The sequence below is a fragment of the Phalacrocorax carbo genome, assembly GCF_963921805.1.
Source record: "Phalacrocorax carbo chromosome 31 unlocalized genomic scaffold, bPhaCar2.1 SUPER_31_unloc_1, whole genome shotgun sequence".
NCBI classification, from domain to species: Eukaryota; Metazoa; Chordata; class Aves; order Suliformes; family Phalacrocoracidae; genus Phalacrocorax; species Phalacrocorax carbo.
Window position 1 is genome coordinate 250,263 of NW_026990239.1, and position 14,299 is coordinate 264,561.

The 14,299-nt window shown below is 70.9% G+C and overlaps 2 protein-coding genes across 2 annotated transcripts; one reads left to right on the forward strand and one right to left on the reverse strand.

Annotated features, from left to right (window-relative positions):
* Positions 1-2,228: 2,228 nt before the first annotated feature.
* Positions 2,229-9,311, reverse strand: LOC135310767 (uncharacterized). The gene is made up of 12 exons (XM_064439727.1): positions 9,047-9,311; positions 8,510-8,946; positions 8,140-8,218; positions 7,962-8,019; positions 7,677-7,832; positions 7,409-7,586; positions 6,565-6,826; positions 5,516-5,815; positions 4,611-4,679; positions 4,387-4,515; positions 3,184-3,336; positions 2,229-2,803 (listed from the first exon to the last, which is right to left on the reverse strand). Exons 1-12 carry the CDS (start codon positions 9,309-9,311, stop codon positions 2,229-2,231), a joined length of 2,661 nt encoding a protein of 886 aa, XP_064295797.1.
* Positions 9,312-11,277: 1,966 nt separating this feature from the next.
* Positions 11,278-13,164, forward strand: LOC135310776 (potassium channel subfamily K member 6-like). Its single transcript, XM_064439739.1, has 3 exons — positions 11,278-11,465; positions 12,457-12,852; positions 12,959-13,164. The coding sequence occupies exons 1-3, from the start codon at positions 11,285-11,287 to the stop codon at positions 13,141-13,143; spliced, it is 762 nt and encodes a 253-aa protein (XP_064295809.1). The 5' UTR covers positions 11,278-11,284; the 3' UTR covers positions 13,144-13,164.
* The last annotated feature ends 1,135 nt before the right edge of the window (positions 13,165-14,299 follow it).

The following is a 14,299-nucleotide window of genomic DNA, read 5'->3' on the forward strand; positions in this document are numbered from 1 at the left end:
CCCCACGAGACACTGGGGGACACTGGGGGGGCACTTGGGGGGGCACTGGGGGGCACCGTGAGGCCCCACGAGACACTGGGGGAGCACTGGGGGGGCACTGGGGGGCACCGCGAGGCCCCACGAGACACTGGGGGGCACCGCGAGGCCCCACGAGACACTGGGGGGCACCGGGGGGCACCACAAGGCCCCATGAGACACTGGGGGGCACTGGGGGACACTGGGGGCACTGGGGGACACCGTGAGGCCCAACGAGGGCTCGCAAGACACTGGGGGCACTGGGGGACGCCATGAGGCCCCACGAAGGCCTGCAAGACACTGGGGGGCACTGGGGGGACACTGGGGGGCACCGCAAGGCCCCACGAGACACTGGGGGGCACAGGGGGGCACTGGGGGACACCGCGAGGCCCCACGAGACACTGGGGGGCACTGGGGGGGCACTGGGGGGCACTGGGGGGCACCGCGAGGCCCCACGAGACACTGGGGGGGCACTGGGGGGCACTGGGGGGCACCGCGAGGCCCCACGAGACACTGGGGGGCACTGGGGGGCACCGTGAGGCCCCACGAGACACTGGGGGGGCACTGGGGGGCACCGCGAGGCCCCACGAGACACTGGGGGGCACTGGGGGGCACTGGGGGGCACCGCGAGGCCCCACGCGACACTGGGGGGCACCGGGGGGCACCATGGGGTGGGGCTGGGGGGGCATTAAAAGGGCGCCCAAAGCACGTTGGCGTCACCCAATGGTTGGCTTTTCTTTGGGGGGGGGGGGGGAGGGAAGGACCCAGGGGTCCGGTTTCCGATGGCGACCACCCATTTTTGGGGGGCTGGGAGGGGCGTGGGGTGGTATTTGGGGGGGCCAGACTGAGGTGGGGGGCCCAATTCTATGATGGGGTGTCTCAGTGCTGGGGGGGGGGTCCCTAAACCCATGGGGGGGTCTCAAGGCCGTGGGGGGCGTCCTAGTGCCAAGGGGGGTCCCAATCCCATGGGGGGGGTCCGAAGCCCATGGGGGGGTCCCCATCTTAAAGGGGGGGTCCCCAGTGCCAGGGGGGTTGTAAACCCATCAGGGGGGTCCCTAATCCCATGGGGGGGGTCCCAGTGTTGAGGGGGGTCCCAAGCCCATGGGGGGGGGGGTCCCAGGGCTGGGGGAGGGGTCCCAGTCCCATTGGAGGGGGTCTAAATTCTAAGGGGGGGGTCCTAATCCCAAGGAGGGGGGGTCCTAGTCCCGACGGGGGACACCAGTGCCGCATGAGACAACCCCACTGGGTCCAACACCCTTTGGGGGGGGCGGTCCTGGGGGCACCCAAATACCCCCAAAAATGGAGGGGAGGGGCTAAAGACACCCCCCGCCCAGGCACCCTGATTTTATAGAAAACCTTTATTCTGTAAAAGTAGGTGGGGGGGGGGGGGTGTGTCCCCAAACCACGCCGCCCCCCCGGGGGTGGGGGGGATGCATTACCACGGCACCCCAGTGGGGTGGCGGGGCGGGGGGGGGGGCGCGACACACAGCTGGGTGCCACTGAGCACCCATGGGTGCCCCCGCAGTGGTCCGGGAGGGGGGCAGGATGCCCCCCCGCCCCCTCCCCCCCCCCCCCGGATCCTATATATATATATATATATATATACAGAGACAATAAATAGAGGCGGGGGTCCTCAGGCGCGGGGGGGCGCGGGCAGGCAGCGGGGGGGGGGGCAGCGCCGGCGCGTGCCCGGGGGGGCACAGGCAGCGGAAGGAGCCGGGGGTGTTCAGGCAGCGGCCGGGCAGGCACAGGGGGGCCTGCGAGCACTCGTCGATGTCTGGGGGGGGGCCGTGGGGGGGTGTTATGGGTGTGGGGTGGGGGGGTATGGGGAGGGGGAGGGCTGGGGAAGGGGGTTTGGGGCTGGGGAGGGGGACTGGGGGCAGAGGAGGGGGGCTGGGGAGGGGGGCTGGGGGCAGGGGAGGGGGTCTGGGAGCAGGGGAAGGGGTCAGGGTGCTGGGGGGGGGGGGGTACGGGTGCAGGTGCGGGGTATCAGGGTGGTGAGGGGGGGTCCGGGTGCGGGGTGGGGTGTCAGGGTGCTGGGGGGGGGGTCCGGGGGCGGGGGTCTCACCGACGCAGTCCAGCCGGGCGGGGTCCAGCCGATACCCCGCGTCGCAGTCGCAGGTGAAGCCGTCGGGCACCCGCACGCAGCGCCCGTGGTGGCACCCGCTGAGCACCCCGCACTCCTCCGCCCCCCCTGCGGCGGGGAGGGGGCGTCAGGGCGGGGGGGTCGCCCCCTTCACCCCCCCCCCGCGCCCCGAAAACTCACCGGCATCCTCCTCCTCCTCCTCCTCCTCCTCCTCCTCCTCCTCCTCCTCCTCCTCCTCCTCCTCGCTGAACCCCCCCGTCCCGTGGGGTTGGTAGGACCAGGGGGAGCCGGGGGGGGGGTCGGGGGGCTCGTAGCGGGGTCCCCGGGGTCGGTGGGCGAGGGGGCGCCGGGGGTCCTCGAAATCCTCGCCTTCATAGCGGGGGGGGGCGTAGAGAGCGTCCCCCCGGGGGTCGTAACCCCCCGCCAGCCCCCCGAAACCGTAAGGGTCGTAGTCGGAACGGAGAGCCGGGGGGGGCACGCGGGGCCCCCCGAAAACGTCGGGGCCGTAAGGGAGGCCGTAAGGGGGGGCGAAGTCGGGGGCGTATTCGTAGGAAGGGGGGGCGCGGGGGGGGCCGTAGCTGGGGGGGCGCAGCACGTTGCAGAGGAACTCGAAGTCATCGGGGGGGGGGGTAAAAGGAGAAGGTGGTTTTGGGGGACCCCCCCCCGATGCAGGCTGCGGGGGGGATGGGGGTTCTCCATCACCTGGGACCCCCCCCCTCCAATAACCAGGGGGGGCTACAAGGGAAAACTTCCCCCCCCCATCCTTGTGGGGCTGTAGGGATGCAAAGGGGGCCCGTTATTGGGGGGCTACAAGGGGTCCCCCCATCACTGAGGGGCTACAAGGGGCCCCCCCCATCATTGAGGGGCTGTGGGGATACAGGGGGCCTCAATAATTGGGGGGGCTACGAGGGGTCCCCCCCATCCTCACGCCCCCCATTCCCATGGGGTCAATGGGGCTGCAGGAGGGTCTCCCATCACAGAGCTGCTGGGCGGGGGGGGTCCCACACTGCAGGGAGGGGGATGCCACCCCGGCACCCACCAGTATGGGGGTGGGGGGGGTTCTGGGGTGCGGGGGGGGTCACCTGAGTGGCGGGCGGGGCAGAGGGCGCAGTCCATGCCCCAGGCCTGCCCGTACAGGCAGCAGCACTCGGTGTAGGTGACCTGCCTGTCCAGCCGGGGTCTGCCGCACACCAGGTCGACCCCCACCTCCTGCCAACACACCGCCTGCGCAGCATCTGTTTCGGGGGGGAGGGAGGGGGGCACAGTCAGGCCGGGGCTCAGGGGCAGGCAGGGGCAGGCAGGGGCTCAGGGGCAGGCAGGGGCAGGCAGGGGCTCAGGGGCAGGCAGGGGCTCAGGGGCAGGCAGGGGCAGGCAGGGGCTCAGGGGCAGGCAGGGGCAGGCAGGGGCAGGCAGGGGCAGGCAGGGGCTCAGGGGCAGGCAGGGGCAGGCAGGGGCAGGCAGGGGCTCAGGGGCAGGCAGGGGCAGGCAGGGGCAGGCAGGGGCAGGCAGGGGCTCAGGGGCAGGCAGGGGCAGGCAGGGGCAGGCAGGGGCAGGCAGGGGCTCAGGGGCAGGCAGGGGCAGGCAGGGGCTCAGGGGCAGGCAGGGGCTCAGGGGCAGGCAGGGGCAGGCAGGGGCTCAGGGGCAGGCAGGGACAGGCAGGGGCAGGCAGGGGCAGGCAGGGGCTCAGGGGCAGGCAGGGGCAGGCAGGGGCAGGCAGGGGCTCAGGGGCAGTCAGGGGCAGGCAGGGGCAGGCAGGGGCTCAGGGGCAGGCAGGGGCAGGCAGGGGCAGGCAGGGGCTCAGGGGCAGGCAGGGGCTCAGGGGCAGGCAGGGGCAGGCAGGGGCAGGCAGGGGCAGGCAGGGGCTCAGGGGCAGGCAGGGGCAGGCAGGGACAGGCAGGGGCAGGCAGGGGCAGGCAGGGGCTCAGGGGCAGGCAGGGGCAGGCAGGGGCAGGCAGGGGCAGGCAGGGGCTCAGGGGCAGGCAGGGGCAGGCAGGGGCAGGCAGGGGCAGGCAGGGGCTCAGGGGCAGGCAGGGGCTCAGGGGCAGGCAGGGGCAGGCAGGGGCTCAGGGGCAGGCAGGGGCAGGCAGGGGCAGGCAGGGGCAGGCAGGGGCTCAGGGGCAGGCAGGGGCAGGCAGGGGCAGGCAGGGGCAGGCAGGGGCTCAGGGGCAGGCAGGGGCAGGCAGGGGCAGGCAGGGGCTCAGGGGCAGGCAGGGGCAGGCAGGGGCTCAGGGGCAGGCAGGGGCTCAGGGGCAGGCAGGGGCAGGCAGGGGCAGGCAGGGGCTCACCCACGCACTGCAGGTGCTCCTGCTCGTAGTAGTAGCCGCTGGGGCAGTAGCAGCTGAAGCCGGGGGCGGCGTTGAGGCAAACCCCCCCCCGGCAGAGCTGGGGCCCGAAGAGCTGGCACTCGTCCACGTCTGGGGGCACGGGGGGCGTCAGGGGGGCCCCGCGGGACGGGGGGCCCCGGGGGGACCCCGGCGGGCGCGGGGGGGCCGCGGCGGGCAGCACTCACCTGCCGGCGAGCCCTGGGGACCCTCGGCGGTGCGGCCCTGCCCGTGCGGGCAGATGGCGAGGTGGGCCTCTGGGGTGGGGGGCGTCAGCGACGGGGGTCCTGCCGGGGCCCCCCCGAACCCTGCCGGCGGCCCCCGACCCCCGCCGTGCACCCCAAGCCATCAAGGGGCACCCCAAACCCTGCCGGGGCACCCTGACCCCTGCCCATGCACCCCATACCCTGCCCATGCACCCCATACCCTGCCGGGGGCCCCCGACCCCCGCCGTGCACCCCAAGCCATCAAGGGGCACCACGACCCCCGCCGTGCACCCCATACCCTTAATGGGCACCCCAAACCCTGCTGGGGCACCCTGACCCCTGCCCATGCACCCCATACCCTGCCGGGGGCCCCCGACCCCCGCCGTGCACCCCAAACCCTCTCGGGGCACCCTGACCCCCACTGTGCACCCCAATCCCCGCCCGAGCACCCCAATCCCCACCCGAGCACCCCAATCCCCGCCCAAGCACCCCAATCCCTGCCCGTGCCCCCCAATCCCTGCCCGAGCACCCTAAACCCTGCCCGTGACCCCCAACCCTGCCCGAGCACCCCAAACCCTGCCCGTACCCCCCAACCCTGCCCTAGCCCCCAACCCTGCCCGTGCCCTCCAATCCTGCCCGTGCCCCCCAACCCTGCCCAAGCACCCCCAACCCTGCCCGAGCACCCCAATCCCTGCCCGTGCCCCCCAACCCTGCCCAAGCACCCCAACCCTGCCCGTGCCCCCCAAACTCTCCCATGCACCCCCCAACCACGCCCGGGACCCCCCCCCAGCGCACCCATACATAGGGCCGAACCCCCCGGAGGCGCGGGGGCCACCCCGCGGAGGGGCCGGCTGGGTGCGGGGCGGGGGCGCGGGGGGGTCCCGTACCGGTGCCGGGGGTCGGGCAGGGCCGCGCGGGGCAGTGGGTGCCCCACGCCCAGCCCAGGCTGCAGCAGCAGCGCTCCCGGCTGACGTTGGGTGCCAGCACCCCGCAAGCCCTGCTGAAGCAGGCGGCGCCTTCGGGGGGGGCCCGCGGCGGGCTTTGGGGGGCCGGGGGGGTCACGCATCGCCCCGGCACGGGGTCGAACTCGTCGCGGGTGTCGGGGCAGAGGCAGAGGAAGGAGCCTTCCACGTTCTCGCACCGTTCGGCCCCGCAGACGCCCCGCAGCGTCTCGCACTCGTCCACATCTCCAAAAACGCATCGGGGGTTTCTGTTAATTTTTTCTCTTTTTTGGGGGGCGGGGGCGGGTTTTTGGGGGTCCCCCCCCGCTATAATTAATTTAGCCTTCAACGGCATTTCAATCAAAGTGTACAATTTATTGAGTAGAGACAAGCAAGCAGCGCTGGATGCACGGGGGATCCTTCCGCCTAACGCGCATCCCGTCATACAAAATTACAGGGTTTATATTCAGTTACTTAATTAATAACAATTAGTAAAAACACGCCTAAGTTTACGCTCACTGGTCAGTGATGAGCATCCCACTTGCCGTTGGGCAGCCGTAGTTAAATTAGCCACGCTTGCCATGTAGATTAGCCCGCGTGCTCTTTACGGGTGTGGGGGGCAAGTCTTTTTGGTCACCCCCCTTTGCAGCAGGGTGCCTCCGCTGTTAGTCCCTGAAGGTCAACTGAATTGTATCTTTTTGAGGAGGACGCCCTCCCGACCGGCCCAAGCACCATCTCAGGCGCCAGCCCCCCCAGTTATCTGATCAATTTTGGGTCGCGCTTTTGTCTTCACCATCAACCCAAACCGCCAGTCAACACTGCAACCACTCAGACAGGTAACAAGTCAATTGTCCGGCCCTCGGTTACACCAGCACCAACAGACCGGTCAGATGCTAGAGGGTCACACTTCCCCGTGTGACTCTAGCATTGCTCCATATTGACACGAATCAGATGAGCACATTTTACACCCCCCGCCCCCCAGGACCCGCCCGCACCCACGCAGCCGTGGCCGTGGCGGGCGCTCTCGTAGCCGGGGTCGCAGACGCACTGGAAGGAGCCCGGCAGGTTGCGGCAGGCGGCGTGAGCCCCGCACAGCGTCCCGTTGGAGCACTCGTCCGCGTCTGTGGGGCACAAACGGGGGGGGGTTGGGGAGGGGGGGGGTCCCCCGGGGGTGACACACACGCCCCCCGCCCCCCCCCGCAACACCCCAAATACCCGCAACACCCCGCCCCGGCGCGGGGCTCCGGGCTCTCTGCTCTGCTGTGCGATGGGGCAGTGGGGGGCTGCGCCCTCCCCCCCTCCCCCCAACCCACGGACACCCCGTGCCCCACGGACCCCCCGCGACCCATGGAACCCCTGCGCCCCACGGACCCCCCGCGCCCCACGGCTCCCCTGCACCCTCCAGCCCCTTTGTGCCCCCCGGCCCCTCTGCGCCCCCCGGCCCCTCTGCGCACAGCGCAGGCGTGCAACCGCGCGCGTGCATCATGGCATGCCGACACGCCGCGGCGCGTGCTTGCACCCCCACACGCACTCAGCCTTCCGTGCGACCACACGCGTGTGCACACCCCGCCCCGCCCCCACCCGCTGAGACACCCACCCCCCCCCACCCCCCTGCCCCAAACCCCCCCATACCTGGGCCTGGCCCCTCGTGGGGGGGCACGGTGGGGAGGGGGGCCAGCAGCCCCTGCGTGGGTCGTGGCACCACAATGACCTCGGGGGCGGGGGGGCCTCTCGGGGACCGACGGTGGCCTCTCGGGGACCAGCGCCCCAATGGACTCTGCACCCCTAAACACAGCCGCTGTGACACTGGGGAGGGGCTCCCCGCTGTCCCACCCCCACCCCAAGTGGGGGCGTGCCCCCCCCCCCAAAAACCACACAGCCCCCCCCGCCCTTTTTTTCCCCCTTTTTCACTCTATTTTTTACCATAAACACGAAAATGCTGAGGCAGCACCAGCTCAGCACCACGTAGTAAGCGCTGCGGCCGAAAACGAGCCCGGCGATGAGGCCCAGATTCATCCTGCCGGGAACAAGGGGGGGGGGATTATTGGGGTGCAAACCCCCCCCCCTTTTTCTAACCCACCCCCCCTAAAAAAACCAACCCTCTCACCCCACATATTTGTAGCCGACGAAGGCGATGAGGTCGATGGTGGTGAGGCTGGTGTTGACGGCGAGGAGGTAGAGGCTGAGGAGGATGGCCAGAACCTCCACGATGAGCCAGGCCAGCGCCGAGCTCGCCTGCAAGCCCAGGCTGTCGGGGGAGAACCTGGGGGGGGGCCGCGCCCCAAATTGGGTGGGGGGTGCCCCACAGCCTTGCCTGCACCCCCCACCCTTCGTTTTTAGGGTAGGGACCCGCCCCCCCCCGGCTGCCCCAGGGCGGGGAGAAGGGCCTGACCTGTTTTGGGTGCCCAGCACCAAGCAGGCGACGAGGATGTAGGTGATGAAGGCCATTGCTGCGGGGGGGGACACGGGGATGTCATTGGGGGGGGTCCCCCGGGGGGGAAATGGGGGGCTGGGGGGGGAAATGGGGGTCCCCCGGGAGGGAAATGGGGGGCTGGGGGGGCGGGACGTACTTGGGATGTAGAGATCGGGGGCGTTGACGTCGAAGCGGGGGGCGACGGGGGTGTCCTGCTGGTACCGCACCTGCCAGTCCTGGGGGGGGAGACACACTGTTAGGGACCCCCCACGCCCAACACCAGACCCCCAGCCCCCCCAGTACTGCACCCCAAAACCCCCATACCGGCCCCCCACGTCCCAATACTGCCCCCCCGACCCGCAATACCAGCCCCCCAGGCTCCCATAGCACACCCCAAACCCCCAATACCGGCCCCCCCGACCCCCAAATCCCCAAAACCGGCCCCCCAGACCCCCACCCTCCAACCCCATAGAAGACCCCCGACACCGGACCCCCCCCCCGCCCCCGATACCGGGGCCCCCCCTCACCGGATGCGCGAAAGGAAAGATGAGAAGCCCCAGTTTCCTCCCCACGTACGCGGTGTCCACGGCGAAATAATACTTCAGCCGCCCCACGGGGATGAACCGGTCGAGCAACAGGCGGCGGAGAGTTAAAGGGCCGTGAGGGGTCCCGGTAACCGGCCACGGAGCCCCCCCGTGTCGCGTCCCCCCCCCACTCACGTTACGGTCCATGATGTCGCGGCCCTGGCTGGCCAAGCTGCTCCCGTAGGCCATGGCCAGGCTGGACACCGGCTCGCCCAGGAAGGCCGCGGCCGGTGGGTCCCGGGAGGCGGCGGCGGCGGCCGGGGGAGCCCCGTAACCCCGGCCCGGTTGGGCCCCGCCGCCCCCCGCCGCGCTGGTATCACCGAAGAGAGGGTGTGGATCCGCCATACGAGGCGCCGTGGCCGGTAACCGGCGTTTGGGGGCTGCGGGGAGAGGAGGGGAGAGGAGGGGTGAGGGCGGGTGGGGGGGAGCGGCGGCGGGACCGGGGCCGGCACCGATCGCTACGCGCCGCGCCGCGCGCACGGTGCCGTGTCGCCCCGTCCGGCTCCATCTCCACGTCTCCTACTTCCGCTTCCGCGTCACGTGGCTCCCCGCAGCCGCCGCCACGATTGGCCACCTCGTCGGAAGTCGCTGGCGCGCCGCCCGAATGATTGGCAGGTGACCGGAAGCGAGGGGGCTGGAAAGGGGGAGGAGACGAGGCCGCTGTGCCCGGTCTTAAGATGGCGTCGCCTGCCCGGCCTGGTGTTGCCATGGCGACGGAGGAGGCCCGGGCGGGGCCTGGTGTCATGGCCACGGGGACCGCGGTGTCCCCAGAGCCGCGGTGTCACAGCCATGGGGCTGGCTGTGGTGGCCATGGTGTCCCCAGGGTGTCCCCAGGGCCGTGGTGTCACAGCCATGGGGCTGGCTGTGGTGGCCATGGTGTCCCCAGGGTGTCCCCAGGGCCATGGTGTCACAGCCATGGGGCTGGCTGTGGTGGCCATGGTGTCCCCAGGCTGTCCCCAGGGCCGTGGTGTCACAGCCATGGGGCTGGCTGTGGTGGCCATGGTGTCCCCAGGGTGTCCCCAGGGCCATGGTGTCACAGCCATGGGGCTGGCTGTGGTGGCCATGGTGTCCCCAGGGTGTCCCCAGGGCCATGGAGTCACAGCCATGGGGCTGGCTGTGGTGGCCATGGTGTCCCCAGGGTGTCCCCAGGGCCATGGTGTCACAGCCATGGGCTGGTCACGGTGGCCATGGTGTCCCCAGGGTGTCCCCAGGGCCATGGTGTCACAGCCATGGGGCTGGTCACGGTGGCCATGGTGTCCCCAGGGTGTCCCCAGGGCCGTGGTGTCACAGCCATGGGGCTGGCTGTGGTGGCCATGGTGTCCCCAGGGTGTCCCCAGGGCCATGGTGTCACAGCCATGGGGCTGGCTGTGGTGGCCATGGTGTCCCCAGGGTGTCCCCAGGGGTGAACCCAGGGATGTCCCCGGGGTGTCCCCAGGGATGTCCCCAGGACCATGGGGCTGGTCGTGGTGGCCATGGTGTCCCCAGGGTGTCCCCAGGGCCATGGGGGTGTCTGTGGTGACTGGGGCATCCCCAGGGTGTCCCCATGGGTGTCCCCATGGCCAGGGTGTCACGGCCACGGGCCTGGCCATGGTGTCCCCATGACCACGAGGACCCCACGGTGTCCCCACAGCCACGGTGTCCCAGGGCTGGCCCTGGGGGGGGGTCCCTGGTGTCCCCCTGTGTCATCGTCCCCGTCCCTGCACCCCACGGAGCCCCAGGGGGGCCAGGCGGGGTCTGCCACATCCCCATCGCCCCCCCGGCGGGACCCCCCGTGGGTGTCACCCTCGTGTGTCCCCCCATCTGTGCCCCCCCGTGGGTGTCACCCCCGTGCCCCCCCCCCCGCAGACGTCACCAGGGTGGCCACGGCAGGAACCCGCGGGTCCCGTGGGAGCGCGTGACGGTCCCGTGACTGATACGGGGGGGGGACGGACAAACAGACACCCCATCTGTCCGTCCGTCCCTGGGGGGGGGCCCGCCTTGGCCTGGGACCTGCTGACCAGCCACCCCAGTTGCACCCCGGTACTGGGCACCCCACTAGGACCCCAATTTCACAGTTGTCCCCCAGTACCAGCCACCCCAGTTGCTCCCCAAGTTCCCAGTTACCCCCGTTACTGGTCACCCCAGTTGCCCCCTGTTACTGGTCACCCCAGTTGCACCCCCCCGTTACTGGTCTCCCCAGTTGCCCCCCCGTTACTGGTCACCCCAGTTGCCCCCGTTACTGGTCACCCCAGTTACCCCCCCCGTTACTGGTCACCCCAGTTACCCCCCGTTACTGGTCACCCCAGTTGCACACCCCCGTTACTGGTCTCCCCAGTTACCCCCCGTTACTGGTCACCCCAGTTGCCCCCGTTACTGGTCTCCCCAGTTACCCCCCCGTAACTGGTTTCCCCAGTTACCCCCCGTTACTGGTCACCCCAGTTACCCCCCCGTTACTGGTCTCCCCAGTTACCCGCCCGTTACTGGTTTCCCCAGTTACCCCCCGTTACTGGTCACCCCAGTTGCCCCCCATTTCCCGGCGGGGGCGGGGGCGCCGCCCTGCCCACCCCCCCTCCCGGTGCCGCCCCCCCGGGGCGGGTCCCGCTGCGCCCAGAGGGCGCGGGGGGGGCAGAGGCCGCGGTGTGGGGCGCGGGGGGGGCCCAGAGGCTGCGGTGAGGGGCGCGGGGGGGGCTGAGGGGCGCGGGGGGGGCTGAGGCCGCGGTGTGGGGCGCGGGGGGGGCCATGGGGCGCGGTGCGGTGCTGGTGGCCGTCGCCTACGCGGGGCTGCTGCTCCTGGGCGCGCTGGGGCTGCGGGCGCTGGAGGGGAGCCCTGGGACCCCCCGAAACCCCGGGACCCCCAACGCCTCTGAGTGGGACCTCGCCACCGCCCTCCTCTTCGTCACCACCCTCCTCACCACCGTGGGTAAGGCCGGGCCCCCCCCCCCGCCCCGGGACCCCCCCGGGACCCCCCGGAGGTCTGGGACCCCCCCAGGACTCCCCTCTGCACCCCAAACCAACCCCCTGCACCCATGTACCCCAGGACCCCCTGCACCCCAGGACCCCCCTCTGCACCCCAGGACCCCCTGATCCCCAGAACCCCCATGGACCCCAGGACCCCCAGAACCCCCAAATCCCCAGGACCCCCTCTGCACCCCAGGACCCCCATGGACCCCCTCATCCCCAGAACCCCCCAAATCCCCAGGACCCCCAGGACCCCCCAAATCCCCAGGACCCCACCTCTGCACCCCAGGACCCACATGGACCCCCTGATCCCCAGAACCCCAAAATCCCCACAACCCCCACGAGTCCCCCTTCACCGCAGGACCCCCCAAATCCCCAGGACCCCCCCCGCACCCCAGGACCCACATGGACCCCCTGATCCCCAGGACCCCTCAAATCCCCAGGACCCCCAGGACCCCCTGATCCCCAGAACCCCCAAAATCCCCACGACCCCCACGAGTCCCCCTTCACCGCAGGACCCCCAAATCCCCAGGACCCCCAGGACCCCTCAAATCCCCAGGACCCCCAGGATCCCCTGATCCCCAGGACCCCCAAAATCCCTATGACCCCTATGAGTCCCCCTTCACCCCACAACCCCCAAATCCCCACGACCCCCCTCTGCACCCCAGGAACCCGAGGACCCCCTGATCCCCAGGACCCCCAGGACCCCCTTCTGCACCCCAGGACCCCCAGGACCCCCTGATCCCCAGGACCCCCACAATCCCCCTTCACCCCAGAACCCCCCAAATCCCCAGCACCCCCCCCCGCACCCCATCCCTCCCCTTACACCCCATCCCCCCCCATTCACCCCAGAACGCCCCCAACCCCCAAGCCTAGCCTGGGCATTGGGGTCCAGCAGGTTGAAAGGTGTCACCCCACTTCAAACCACCCCCCCCCCACCCCCCGCCCCCCAGGGTACGGCTCGGTGGCCCCCCTCTCGGCGGGGGGCAGAGCCTTCTGCGCCGCCTACGCCGCGGTGGGCGTCCCCGCCACCATGCTGACGTTGACGGCGGCGGTGGGACGCCTGACGGGTCCTTTGGTCGACCGCCCCCGGTTGTACCTCCAGGCGCGTTGGGGTTACAGCCGGCGGGGGGCCGCCCGCGCCCACTGCCTGGCGACGGCGGGGCTGGTTTTGGGGGGGCTGGTGCTTCTCCCCGCCGCCGGCTTCTACCTCGCCGAAGGCGACTGGACCTACTTGGACGCCGTCTACTTTTGCGTCATCTCCCTTTGCACCATCGGCTTGGGGGACCTCGTCCCGGCCGAGCGACCGGGTCACCCGTTGAGGCAACTCTACCAAATCGCCGTAGCCGGTGAGCGGAGTTTTGGGGCGCCCCCGTCACCCCCACCCCCACAAACCCTTCCGACGGGGCGTCGAGGCTGACCCCTTGCCACCCGCCGCCCCCACCCCGCCGCCAGCGTACCTGCTCTTGGGCTTGGTGGGCGTCTTGCTGTTGGCTCAAGCCTTCCGGCGGTTGGCCGAGCTCCACGGCGTCGCCGGCGTGTCGCCGCCGGCTGCCGGCGCCGGAGAAGGCGCCGCGTTGTTGGAGGGGGCGAGGGACGGGCTGAAAGCGGTTCGGGGCCGGGGGGCGGTCAACGGGTAGGACCGAAGGTACCCCCCCGCCCCCCCCACTGATGGGGTGGGGGGGGGCACCGCGAGGCACTGGGGGACACTGGGGGGCACTGGGGGACACCGTGAGGCCCAACGAGGGCTCGCAAGACACTGGGGGTCACTGGGGGACGCCATGAGGCCCCACGAAGGCCTGCAAGACACTGGGGGGCACTGGGGGGACACTGGGGGGCACCGCAAGGCCCCACAAGACACTGGGGGGCACAGGGGGACACTGGGGGACACCGCGAGGCCCCACGAGACACTGGGGGACACTGGGGGGGCACTGGGGGGCACTGGGGGGCACCGCGAGGCCCCACGAGACACTGGGGGGCACTGGGGGGGCACTGGGGGGCACCGCGAGGCCCCACGAGGCCCCACGCGACACTGGGGGGCACCGGGGGGCACCATGGGGTGGGGCTGGGGGGGCATTAAAAGGGCGCCCAAAGCACGTTGGCGTCACCCAATGGTTGGCTTTTCTTTGGGGGGGGGGGGGAGGGAAGGACCCAGGGGTCCGGTTTCCGATGGCGACCACCCATTTTTGGGGGGGTGGGAGGGGCGTGGGGTGGTATTTGGGGGGGGCCAGACTGAGGTGGGGGGCTCAATTCTATGATGGGGTGTCTCAGTGCTGGGGGGGGTGTCCCTAAACCCATGGGGGGGGTCTCAAGGCCATGAGGGGCGTCCTAGTGCCAAGGGGGGTCCCAATCCCATGGGGGGGTCCGAAGGCCATGGGGGGGGTCCCCATCTTAAAGGGGGGGTCTCCAGTGCCAGGGCGGGTCGTAAACCCATCAGGGGGGTCCCTAATCCCATGGGGGGGGTCCCAGTGTTGAGGGGGGTCCCAAGCCCATGGGGGGGGGGTCCCAGGGCTGGGGGGGGGGGTCCCAGTCCCATTGGAGGGGGTCTAAATTCTAAGGGGGGGGTCCTAATCCCAAGGAGGGGGGGTCCTAGTCCCGACGGGGGGCACCAGTGCCGCATGAGACAACCCCACTGGGTCCAACACCCTTTGGGGGGGGGGCGGTCCTGGGGGCACCCAAATACCCCCAAAAATGGAGGGGAGGGGCTAAAGACACCCCCCGCCCAGGCACCCTGATTTTATAGAAAACCTTTATTCTGTAAAAGTAGGTGGGGGGGGGGGGGGGTGTGTCCCCAAA